We start from the raw sequence: 12,493 nt of genomic DNA, 5'->3' as shown, positions 1-12,493 counted from the left end.
TCCTGGCTGACAAGATTGAGGAAAAAAGAATGGGAGAGAAAAGATCCTTGATCTCAGGGAGTTGGCAAAGCTAATTATGCCTTAAGGGAAGCGGAAGGGGATAAATGGAAAAGCTCAATTAATTCTGGTTGTCATTACCAGTCTATTTGCTCAGGTTGATGCATAAAAAGCCCTACTAATTTATCTGTAGCAGGTGGTAGATGCACACCCATGATGGTGGATGGGTTGACATACTGGATGAGTAACGGTCATAAAAATAAATACAAATCTAATGTCTCCTAGAGCAGCCATCTGATGATGGTGACTCAAACTTTCACACAGTTATAGTAATTCATGTCACAACTGAACCATTATAGGCATCAGCGCACAAACTGGCATGATTTGACTAATGTGATGTCAGATGTCACCAGTTGTTTTTCTTTTTCAGAGAGTTAAGAAATGTTTTTGCTGCTGTATTAACCTCATTGAGGAATACTAACTAGCTATTCAAACAACTCAACTCAACAAAAAGAAATCTTACTTCCACAATATGGTGTATTTCACAGTTAAGCAGAGTATGTGAGAAATAATTGATTTTTTTACATCAGGAATTGATTCGAATGGGAAAAATGTATGTAACATTCCAATGTTTTTTTTTTAAATCTCCAGTTCATTCCAGTGGAATGCTCTGTAAGTCTGAGTAGCAACGGTAACCAAGGGGAGCAGGGTTTAGTGAAGAATACATTTCTGATGGATAAAATAAATAATTCTGTCTTTTATTATTGCTGAATATTCAGTTTCACTTAGTATTATATCATATTTCAGAAGCAAAACCAGTTGCAAATGTTTCATAGTCTTCTGTAGGTTATGGCTAACATTGATTTCTTTTATTTTCTTTTTCTTTCTGTATTGATCAGAGGTTGCTTTGCCATACCTAAGGAGACTTACAGTGTGAAATGCACTTCTCAAACCATTTTACTTCCATAATTTGGTGTATTTCACAGTGAAACAAAATATGTTAGAAATAATACAGTTTTATGAGTCACAAATTTATTTAATTCTTAAAACTGCCTGTAAAGTTCCAATGAACTGGGGAATCACCAATTCATTCTAATGGAATGCTCTGTAAATCTTGACTAGCAACAGTAACCAAGGGGGCGGAGTTTAGTGAAAAGTCGATTTCTGATGGATATAATCAATCATCCTACATTTATTAGTCAAAGATCCTGAAATATGTCAAACTACAGAGGTAAGACTGGTTGCAAATGTTTCATGTTGACTTCCAAATAGTCTCATCCTCAGACATCATACCCACGGACCGCTGGCTGAAAGTTTGGTTGTTTTACCTGTCAGACATATGGCTTCTTGGCCATTCAAAGTGGCCAAGGTTTCCAGACTTTCTGCCATCACTCTGAAGGTCTGGCTACTGAAGACTAACTTGCAAGGCAATTGTGATTTGTCTTTCTTTTTGTAGGTTATAACAGCCATCGACTCATATATTCTTCTCTTTATCTTCGTTGCTCAGAACGTGTTCAAAAGATTTACAACATGAAATGCAGTTCACAAACCATTTTAATTCCATAAGTTTGTGTGTTTGACAGTTAAGCAGAGTAAGTGAGAGAACATTTTTCATATCAGGAATTGATTTGATTGGAAAAAAATGGATGTAACATTCTATTTAACTTTGATATCTCCAATTGGTTCCAATGGAATGTTCAGTAAACCTTGTCTGAGTAGCAATAGGAACCAAGTGGGCGAAGTTTCGTGAAATGTCCATTTCTGATCGATAAAATCAATCATCCTACCTTTATTAGAATTGAATATCTTGTTTTTCTTAGTATCACATCACATTACAGAAGTAAAGTTAACTGCAAATGATTGTTGACTTTTTTTGGTAGGTTATGACAGCTACAGACAATAGATAAAATAAATCACTCTTTATTGTAGTCAAAGATCTTTGGAAAAACCTCACAGTAGAGAAGTAAAGGTTGCAAATGTTTCATGTTGACTTGCAAGGCATTTGTGATTTTTATTTCTTTTTGTAGGTTATGGCAGTTATAGACTCATATTTTCTTCTCTTTCTCTTCCTGTATTGCTCAGAAATTGTTCTGTCATAACTTGGAAGACTTACAACACGAAACGCAGTTCACAAACCATTTTACTTCCATAATTTGGTGTATTTCACAGTGAAACAGAATGTGTTAGAATGAATTACTTTCTGTGCATCAGGCATTGATTCACTTCTTAAAACGGCACATAACGTTCCAAAGAACTGGGAAGTCTCCAATTCATTCCAATGGAATGCTCTGTAAATCTTGTCTGAGTAGCAACAGTAACCAAGGCGGGCGGAGCTTACTGAAAGGTCAATGTCTTATGGATAAAATCAATCATCTTACCTTTATTAGAATTGGATGTTCTGTTTCACTTAGTAATAGATCACAAAAAAAGATTACAAAAGTAAAAATGGTTGCAAATGTTTCATGTTGACTTGCAAGACATTTGTGATTTTTCTTTTTGTGGGTTATGGCAGTTATGGACTTATATTTTCTTCTCTTTCTCTCTTTTTTAAGGTTTCATTTATACATGTGGTGGGACATTAAAAGGGAAAAATGGGACCATAGAAAGTCCAGGTTTTCCTCACGGATACCCGAACGGAGCGAACTGTACGTGGGTTATTGTAGCCGAGGAGAGGAGCAGAATTCATCTAGTTTTTCAGTCCTTTGCTGTGGAGGAAGAATATGACTTTTTATCTTTATATGATGGACATCCTCATCCTGCAAACTTCAGGACAAGGTAAGCACTCATTGTTGGAAATCAAGAGTTTTGTGCATGTCTGTTTGCTTTGAGACTGTTAGTTACGCTTGAAGTTGGCACAATTCATTTTTAGCATATGTACAGTACGCATCTGAAGTTTACGGTCTTATTCTGGAAAACGGAGCAGAAATATTGATGACATAATTTCAGGGGCATATGCAAATTGCCTCTGTAAAATGAGAATGTCCTCCCCACTGATACCACCTGCTGCGGACTGGCAATAGCAAGTAACAAATCGTGATTCATGACTGTGACATCGACTAAAGCCTATTGGCCATAAAAAGGAAAGGGAGCCCTTCGATATGTCTCAGCCCAACTTCCTGTTTCAATAAGAAATATGTCAGCTCAGGAGAAGCTGTGTGAGTAAGAATAATGTACATTCAGCTGGTCATTCTCACAAAATAAACCCAGACAGGCTGAGGGGGACTGAAAGGTTCTTTTCAACGCTATCTCACGACCAATTCGTATGTATTTTACGATGTGGCTTATTCGTACGAATTTGTACGACCTCACTCGTATGATTTTATACGACCCCAGTGATGGTTGGGTTTAGGGGTGGGGTCAGGTGTAGGTCATTCGTAAAAATTCATACGAATTGTGCAAATCGTAAAATACGTACGATTTGGCAACAATCGTATGTATTTGTACGAGTGTGGTCGTACGAATTCGTACGAATAAGCCACCTTTTGAAAATGCTTTTGTAAAATTCATTTTCAAATAAATAAGCAGGCATGAAATTATAATTTGCTTTCATCTCACATAAAAGAAAATAATAAAGCTCGGAGTAATCTGAGAAACACAAAACTAGTGGTTTCCTGGAATAGTAGTCGATTATTAAGTATAACATTATTAATTTTAGTACCATCTTGATTATAATTTAATGTACATTTGTCTATTATATACTCTCTAATATGTATTAAATGTGCATGATTATGCTTTTTCTACCTATTTTCAATAATAAGTGGGATTGAAATATTGCTTTGAGTTCAGATGTTTTTGTGGAAAAGAGCGCAGATTAATACGACAGACATGAAACTAGTTTCCTGAAATAACTGTCTAATTATAAAGTTAACCATATTATCTGCAGGTGCTATCTGGTTGCTAAGCATTCAACATTTATACCTATTATATACTTTTATATATGTGGAAAGTACATGATCCTGCTTTTCTAAATTAATTTTCCAATAAATAAGTAAGCATGAAATAATAATTTGCTCTTTCATCTCACATAGAAGATATTAAAACTCAGAGTAATATGAGACATCAAACTGGTGGTTTCCTTGAACAATAGTTAATTAAAAAGTTAGCATTATTAATTATGGAACTGCCTGGTCACTGAAAATCTGACGTTAAATAAATAAATAGGTACTGAATGTCCATAATTCAGTTTTTTTCTACTTATGTATTTTGCTGTTTCTACCCTTCTCTTCTCTTCTACTTCTACTCTTATCTCGCATAACACACACACACACACACACACACACACACACACACACACACACTCATTAAAACTAAGTAATATAGGAGACATTAAATTAGTGGCTTTCTGAATTTATAAAATTTAGTGTCATTACTTGGGTTCCATCTTGCCACTGATCATTTACATTTTCCCCATTAAATACTCTTAATATATTTAATGAATGTACGTGATCCTGCTCTTTTTTTCTACTTATTTTCAAATTGATAAGTAGCCTTGAAATATTTATTTGAGTTTAAATGTTTTATGTGCAAAGTGTGTGCAGAATAAAATTAAACAAGTGGTTTCCTCAAATAAAAGTTATTTAAAAAGTGAATTAAAAAGGTTAGAATATTATCTGCTTGTATTGTCTGGTTACTGAGCATTTGAAGTTTTTTTTTACTATTTACTCTTTCTATGTATACTGAAGGCTTTCCCACAATTTTCCTCAAAAGTAGTATTTCAGAGAGCTTTGTTTAGTTGATGCAGTATACTCATGTCATATACGCAGTACTCATTTAGTGAATTATGGACCTGATTACCAGCATTACATGGGGCAGAAACTCTTCTAAATGCTTAAAAGCACACAAAATTAACCCACACTAACTCTCCTCTAATTAAAGGGTAAACCAATTATTGCAGCGAAACTCTCCACAAGCCAGGAACGAAATCAGCAAACCCCCTGTGTTCAGGTAGCTGGAATTCACTCGTTGCAATTAACATGATTGAAAGTGTTTATTTTATGGCAATCTGGGAATCACAAATGCTGAATCCAAAAACAGACACTTCATTGGCTGAACAGATTGCAAAATAAGTGACACATTGCACTCGTGATGTCATTTCCTCACCAATCCTTCTATTAAAATGTCAGATAGTTGTCAGAAAAATATTTTTTTTTGCCAAAGTATTTGTTTTTCTCTGAATACATCCCCTTATGATTTGTATTTGGTGTCAGAGATGATTTAGAAAGTAAATCAGTGCAACAGGATTAATTTTGATTGATTGAGTTTTTTTTATATTTTTTTTATGTTGTTTGTAAAGTTTCGTATGCACACCAAGGCTGCATTTAATTAATCTAAAATGCAGTAAAATAGTGATAATGTAAAATATCTCATATTTAAGTGTAATTCCTGTTATGGCAGGGATATCATTGTATTTGCATCAGAAATAATCTCATTGTCATCTAATATGCTGATTTGCTGCTTAAGAAACATTATGCAAAACATTTATTTGCACAACGCACATATATACTGTGTGTGTGTGTGTGTGTGTATAGATATTCATTTTTGTTATTTTTTGCATCATCAAAATTCAGCTTTGCAATTACACTTTAAAAATATTAAAATACAACAACTTATTTAAGTTAATATTTCACACGATGATAAAAGTTTTACTGTATTCCTGATTAAACCAGTGCAGCCTTGGTGAGCAGAAGAGACTTCTTTCAAAGACATTTGTAAAAAAAAAAAAGGTTGGTTTTCCAAAATCATTTGCATTAAGCGATCATTTCCAAAATGAACACGTATAACTATAGTAAGGCTATCTGCATTGGCATCTGTAATAAGCAATTAATACAAATTAAAATATATTTGATATATGTATACATAATAACTTTTTAGTCACTTTTGAGAAGAAAATTAAATGTTGTTTGAAAAATTCAAAATGCACATGACTTCCATGTTCTCCCACTTGAGAAGAGCAATAGTTTTTCTGATATTATGTTGAAAAGCAGCAGTTATGGCAGGACTGGTTAGTGATGTTTTTTGTGGTGGGGTTAGCAAAGTGTCATTTGTAGTTTTTGAAAGTATGAGCACAGTGCTTTCTTCTCTTACAAAGATTTTTGTTGATTTTCCACAAGGACCGTCTGGTCACTGAATATTTGAAGTTTTTCCATTATATACTCTCTTTAATAGACCTTAGATTGAATCCAGCAAATCTTTGCAAAAACACATTGTGGAATAACAGCCAGCCCTTCATTATCTAAGCTGTAAGTAAATCAATAGTTTTTGTTCCCTCTTCTGCAGACATGGCACTTAATTTGCAGTTATTAAAGCATTAATCTTTTGAAGAATGTAAAAGCAGCGATGCCAGCTGTACCGTGTTCTTGGGCTTAACGGAATTACTCAAACATTTATGAGTATTGGGTAAGTGCTTCGAGAGAAGAACAGCAGAGCAGTCGTTTCATTACCATCAAGAAGTAGATGCTCTTGAATTACCATCCAATACAAGAAGCACAACTCCGAGTTAAAAAGGATCATATTGCCACTTTGGAACAAGCAGCATCTGTCATTGTTGATCCATAAGATGATGTCAGTACAGTACACTGTGTTTTTTGAACGATCTACTGTACCTTCTCCTTGAGAAGTTATTGTGTCCCATTGAGTGCTAGCCCCATTATGTCTGCTGTTCTGTGAGGTTTGGTTCAAGGCAAACTTCTTCTGAGATTCCTGCCGGTGTTTTATTAAAAATGTCAGATAATGCTCATCCCTTAATGTCTGTACGGAATAGAAGAAGATGTTCTCATCTTCAGAACTGAGTGGAGAATGGAGTAGTTTTTGAATTTGAGTTGAGGTAGATTTGGTTTGCAAATTGATTGTGAATAAATACAAATTCCTATAATCTGTATTTTTTTTTTAACCAGAAAAGCAAAGTTTTAAGGTCATACCCACAATGTGGGTTTAATAAGTGTTTAGATAGACACTATAGATGGATGGAGGGATGTTTGAAATATTAAATTTGCATTTAGTTATATAAAAATTACAGTTTTGTGGTCAATAAGATTTGTAAAATTTTGTTGAAAGAAGACTCTTCTGCTAAATTTGTTTGATCACGGATGCAGTAAAAATATTATTACAGTTTGAAATAACCGTTTTCTATTTATTTCTGTAATGCAAAGTTAGTGCAGGTTATAGTTGCTATAATTCTCTCTTTCTCTCTCTCTCTCTCTCTAGTAAGTGTTAATGGTCAATTTTAATACATCTGTGTTGAATTTAAGTATAACATTATTAAATGTATGTGTGTGTGTGTGTGTGTGTGTATATATATTACTTGTTTGAAATGTCATTTATGTACTTTTGTCATTTAGAAAATATTATTTTCTACTGGGCTTTATTTTAGTTGATATCAGACTTCGTATTTTTGTGCTTCACCTTTTTTTTTTTTTTTTTTTTTTAGTTGTCAAGGCAACATTTCTTCAGTCTATGTGGATGAATCATCAGTATTTTTGGTCTGTTTTCCCATAAGAGAAAAACTGTACATTTTAAAAGTGTTTGTTCTATAAGTCAGTTTTGTTACTTTTAGCAGAAATTTGCCAAATATTATGCATGAGTCATACAGGAAAAGTTACAAGTATGATATTCATTAGATTTCAAGCAGCATACCTGTACTATTTTTTTTTTTTCTTTCAAATTTCTTTCAAATTTTAAACTGATTTTGTGTATCAGCATCTACATCAGCGATTTATTTTTTGTCAGAAAGTCCTGGCAGCCGACATTTCAGGATATAACTTTTTTTTTGTATCCTGCAAATAGGGAAATATTTAGCTTTCCTCTGGTGACCCTTGATTTCAACACGTTCTGGAAAAATCCATTTATCAAAGCAATTCAAGCAGATGCCTCTGATACGTTACTTATCCCACCACTGCCTGACATCGCAATTTGTCATTTTTCTGTTCAGAACGTGCCGTCCCAAAATAGCACCGCACGACTTGTGGCAGCATTACCTGAAGGAAATCACAGAGCATCCAGAATTAAGATGAAATATCTCCAATTAAAAGTTGACCTCGTGTTTGATGAATCAGATTAGAGAGTTTAATTACAATGTGACAATTAGTTAATTGTGCTTTTGCACAGAAATCTAAAAATCTTAATTGATAGCTTATTTTGACCTGTGCTTGTTATTAAAGCTCAGTGTCATACTCTGGCAAGCATAATATCTCATAATATTGGAAAGAATAAATTATTTGTCTAATTACAGACTCTATTGTCTTTGTCTGTAAGAAAATCCTTCCTAGCATGGTACGCTAATTACATGCTTCGGCTTTGCTAATGTTACAAACAAGTTAAAGCTACAAATGAACATATTACACCTTAACTGTGATGATATGATTTAAAGTGTCATGAAACACCTTGTTTTAGTGCAGGTCAGTTCTCACCATAGTTTTGAAACAAAGGTTAACCAGGAGGAAAGGAGAGCATGCCATAACTGTCTGAGCTCCAATCAGTGTTATTTTGATTCAGTGAGGTAAAAGGAAGAGTTCATCCAAAAAGAAAACCATTATTTAATCAACCTCATGTTGTTCTTAATGTCTTTTTTTTTTCAGTGTGATGTGAATGCAAAAAGACAGTTTTGCATGTAATTACAATAAAAGAGGCTTTTAAGCATTTAATATTACATTGCATTTGCTTATTTTTAAGCATTTATTATAGTATTTTTTTATATTTAAAATTAAATTTTTAAATCTTTTCAGTTTTTTTGTTTTGTAATTTGCATGCATTTTAAAAGTTATTTTCATGCATTAATTATGCCTTGTAAAGCACTTCATAATGCATTGTGTGATCTCATGAATAATTGTAAACCGTTTTAATGCATATTAATACTTACCTATTCATCATTACACCTATACTATAATGTATAATCCAAGTATAGTGCATTAAAGCACACAACAAACAAATCTTCAAATATTATGTTTTTTAACTTTGATTACAATTATATAATCATAGTACATTATGAAAAATGTAATGCATTATACATAAAGCCTTTAAGTTAAGTGCTATCTTATTGGTTTAAGATTTAATAATATTAGTTATTAATCAGTTATTTGTCTAGTCACAACTTCAAATTTTTAACTCCAAACTAATATATATTTTATTTTATTTCTGGTTTATTTTAATTTCTGAGAACTATTTTTGTAAGGTTTTGCTTCATTAAAAGTAATCTGTGGCAAGAAGAATCTTTGAATCGGTTAACGCAGTTTTCAAAGTTTGGGCATATTTCCAATAAAACATCATAAGCCTAAGTAGACATTAAAAACCATTGGCACCAATGGTATCTACAATCATTTTAGGCTTTCAGTGCATTTGTAAAATGCAGTTCAAGTCTGAATGATTCACTCATAAACTGGACTGATCCAGTTCTTAGTGTTTCAGGGATTGGATTGCAGTGGTTAGGATTATCAGTGAAGAATGATTTAAATTAGATCCTCACATATATCACACAATTTGATGCTTTTATTGTGATTTTGCTTCTTTTTTGAAGCATAAAAGCTTCAAAAGCATTAAAGCTTTAGCCATTTATGCTTCAATCGCATGGAAAAGAGTGACCGGCACAATGCAAAATTACACCTTTTGTGCTCAATGCATGAATGAAAATCATCTTTTTGGACAAGAAAGTGAATAAATACCAAAAGTTTCATTTTTACTTGGGTGAACTATTCCTTTAACCTCTCCAAGAATGTGTTGTAGCTTTTCATGACCCTTTAAAATCAGCCCAAGCAAGACATAAATGAACAACAAACAGAGGCGCCACTTCAAAACGTCGTCAAGATAAGAGTCAGAATGAAAAATTACGTTCTGTCCTTTTCTTAGCAAGCAGCTCTGATAACAACGTCGCTTTTCAGAGCGCATTCTCGCTATACCTGCAGAAACGCAAATACGTTTGCATGAGAAATGACTGAGACACACTTTTCTTGACCTGATGAATGAATTCAGGTTGAGAGTGAGCAATGCATTTGTCTCTCGTGAGGCATTTCGGGAAATTGGTAAAGCATATCTGTAGATTTCTCTCTTTTCAGCAGCTGGCTTCAGAGATACGGGGCAGTAGTCAAATACAGATTAACCACAAAGAGACACAGCACATCAGAATCAAGGAGACGCTCATAAAGTCTGATTGGAGAGACGGTGCTCTGTATGCAAGGCCGATCTGAGCAGACTTATTTACTCAACCTTCAGAGCGCACCGTGCTAATTGGATACCTCAGTCCGGTCAGATGTGAGCACTGTGCGTCTGAGTAATTGGCCTGTCTTGCTTCTCCTAAATAGTGTCTGCCCAGTCATTTAACTTTGAAGTGTCTTCGCAGCACAGACGCGCAATGTTTTGCATGCCGAGCATCAACTTTCTTTGATGTACAGTGTCATATTGCAACCATAATTCGTCTTACAAGCCTAGGGAGCAAAAGCTCAGGCTCTCTGGTCAGTGCCAGCTGGGTGATAAATGACATTTCAGCTCTGCGAGTCGGGCTAGTGGAGCCATTTGCTGTAAATTGATGTAAATCTTCACTGAGGTCATAATGTTTTCTTTAAAGGAGCAGTTCAGATAAAAACGGGGATTCTGTCATTACCCAAAATGACTCCCCTTCATGGCTTCAAATGAAATGAATGCAAATGGAGAAGAATGCAGTTGTTGTTTTTAGCCGCCATAACAGCTGAAAGTGATCAAGACTGTATAGTTCAAAAAAGACAAAGAAGCAGCATAAATGTAGTTCATATTACTTATTCAGAAGCCATACAAAATCCTTATGCAGAACATTTTTTATTTATTGTCTTTTTGGAGCTTGATTACCATTTATAAACAGAACTATGAACTGCTGCATCACTATGAACTCTTCAGCATTTACATTTATTCATGTAGAAAAAAGCCACTTCAATCCAACAAGCAATTCATCTTAAAGGAGCAGTTCACAAAAATAAATAAATAAATAAATTGCTGAAAATGTACTCATCCCCAGGGCGTCCAAGATGTAGATGAGTTGGTTTGTTAATCAGAACAGATTTGGAGAAATTAAGCATTATATTACCAATGCTCACCAATGGATCTTCTGCAGTGAATGGGTGCCATCAGAATGAGAGTCCAAACAGCTGATAAAAACATCACAATAATCCACACCACTCCAGTCCATCAGTTAACATGCTGTGAATCGAAAAGCTGCATGTTTTAATAGACAAATCCATCAATAAGACATTTTTAACTTCAATCCATTGTTTCTGTCTAAAAAACAAGTTTCATTTGAATAAGAAGAGAATAGTATAGTCCCAGTACAGTTCTAAAAAAATATGTTTGTTGTTTCTTACAAGCCATTGAATGATTACTGGAAACGTGTGAATTATCCGTGGATTATTGTGATGTTTCTATCATTTGACTGCACACATTCACTGCAGAAGATTCATTGGTGAGTAAGTGATGTAATAAAACATTTTTCCAAATAAGTTTAAGAAACAAACGATACTCAGTACTCAAGAATTTTTCATGCCTAAAGCTTTTTCAATTTTGGAGAGCCAAAAAAGTAAAAAATGATATATGTATATATGTATATGTTGTTCTTTCTAAGTACAGTTTCTATTTAATCTCATTGCTGTCAAAGCAATCAAGATGTTCGGGTCTCATCTGTGAAATGGGATACACACACACACACACACACACACATATATGGCTCTCTTATTGTTGTCTCATTTGATGGCTTTTAGAAGCTTTTACATCGGAACTCTTCACACACACACACACAAGCACAAGCTGTGTTTGTGTATATAGTAGAAATGTACTCTGTGTCCTCTCAGATAGCGAAGTAAACGTTTGTGTGTGTGTGTGTGCGCGTGTCTGTTTGTGTGAATGCTGACTCACAGTCAGCCAGCAAAAGCCAATAAGACCCAAAATCTCTTATTGGCACTCTCTTTGGAATAATTCACATTTTTTTCTCCAGCGTTTGATTGTTCTTCACTCGTGGTAATTAATCCCTTAGATCTGTTGGCTGTCCGCAGGCTCAAAAGGTTTATTTTTCAAAACAAACAACAATTAACAGTGTTATTGCGGGCATGTAGCAGGTTTGGTTTTCTTAGTGACCTTTGTGGTTTAAAATGGGCATAAAGCCTGGTCCAGTTTTCTGTCGATTCAGGCCATCCACAGGCTGAGGCTGATTTTACGTGACACTTTGAGTGACCTCTGCTTAACCACACATTATGTTTACATATGGTTTCCCTCAGCCTCCTTAATATCCCACCGGACTTAACTATACATTTTCTGTTAATTGCCTTGAGGCCAGGTGAGAGATGTGCTCATCAAATCATTAACTCCAGCTCTTGGGGTGCACAGACTTTCCAATAATTCAATTTCTAAGAGTCTTAAATAATAAGTAATCTTAAAGGGAACACAAAATGACATTTGCACCAGGACATAGGACATATTTTCAGAGCGAAACAAAAATTTTGTCTGGACATAACACATTTTATCCATTGCGATTTGATTGGATTGTTAA

General features: G+C 34.4%; 1 protein-coding gene across 1 annotated transcript in view; it reads left to right on the top strand.

Moving 5' to 3' along the window:
* Positions 1–12,493, top strand: part of LOC127975250 (CUB and sushi domain-containing protein 3) — a 244,953-nt gene that overhangs the window by 15,437 nt on the left and 217,023 nt on the right. Inside the window, exon 2 of the mRNA XM_052579149.1 lies at positions 2,550–2,772. Coding sequence (XP_052435109.1) covers positions 2,550–2,772 — 223 coding nt within the window. The remainder of the gene's footprint in view (positions 1–2,549; positions 2,773–12,493) is intronic.

This window comes from Carassius gibelio, chromosome B16 (genome assembly GCF_023724105.1).
Source record: "Carassius gibelio isolate Cgi1373 ecotype wild population from Czech Republic chromosome B16, carGib1.2-hapl.c, whole genome shotgun sequence".
In the NCBI taxonomy this organism is placed as follows: domain Eukaryota; kingdom Metazoa; phylum Chordata; class Actinopteri; order Cypriniformes; family Cyprinidae; genus Carassius; species Carassius gibelio.
This window is presented reverse-complemented; position numbering and strand designations above follow the sequence as displayed.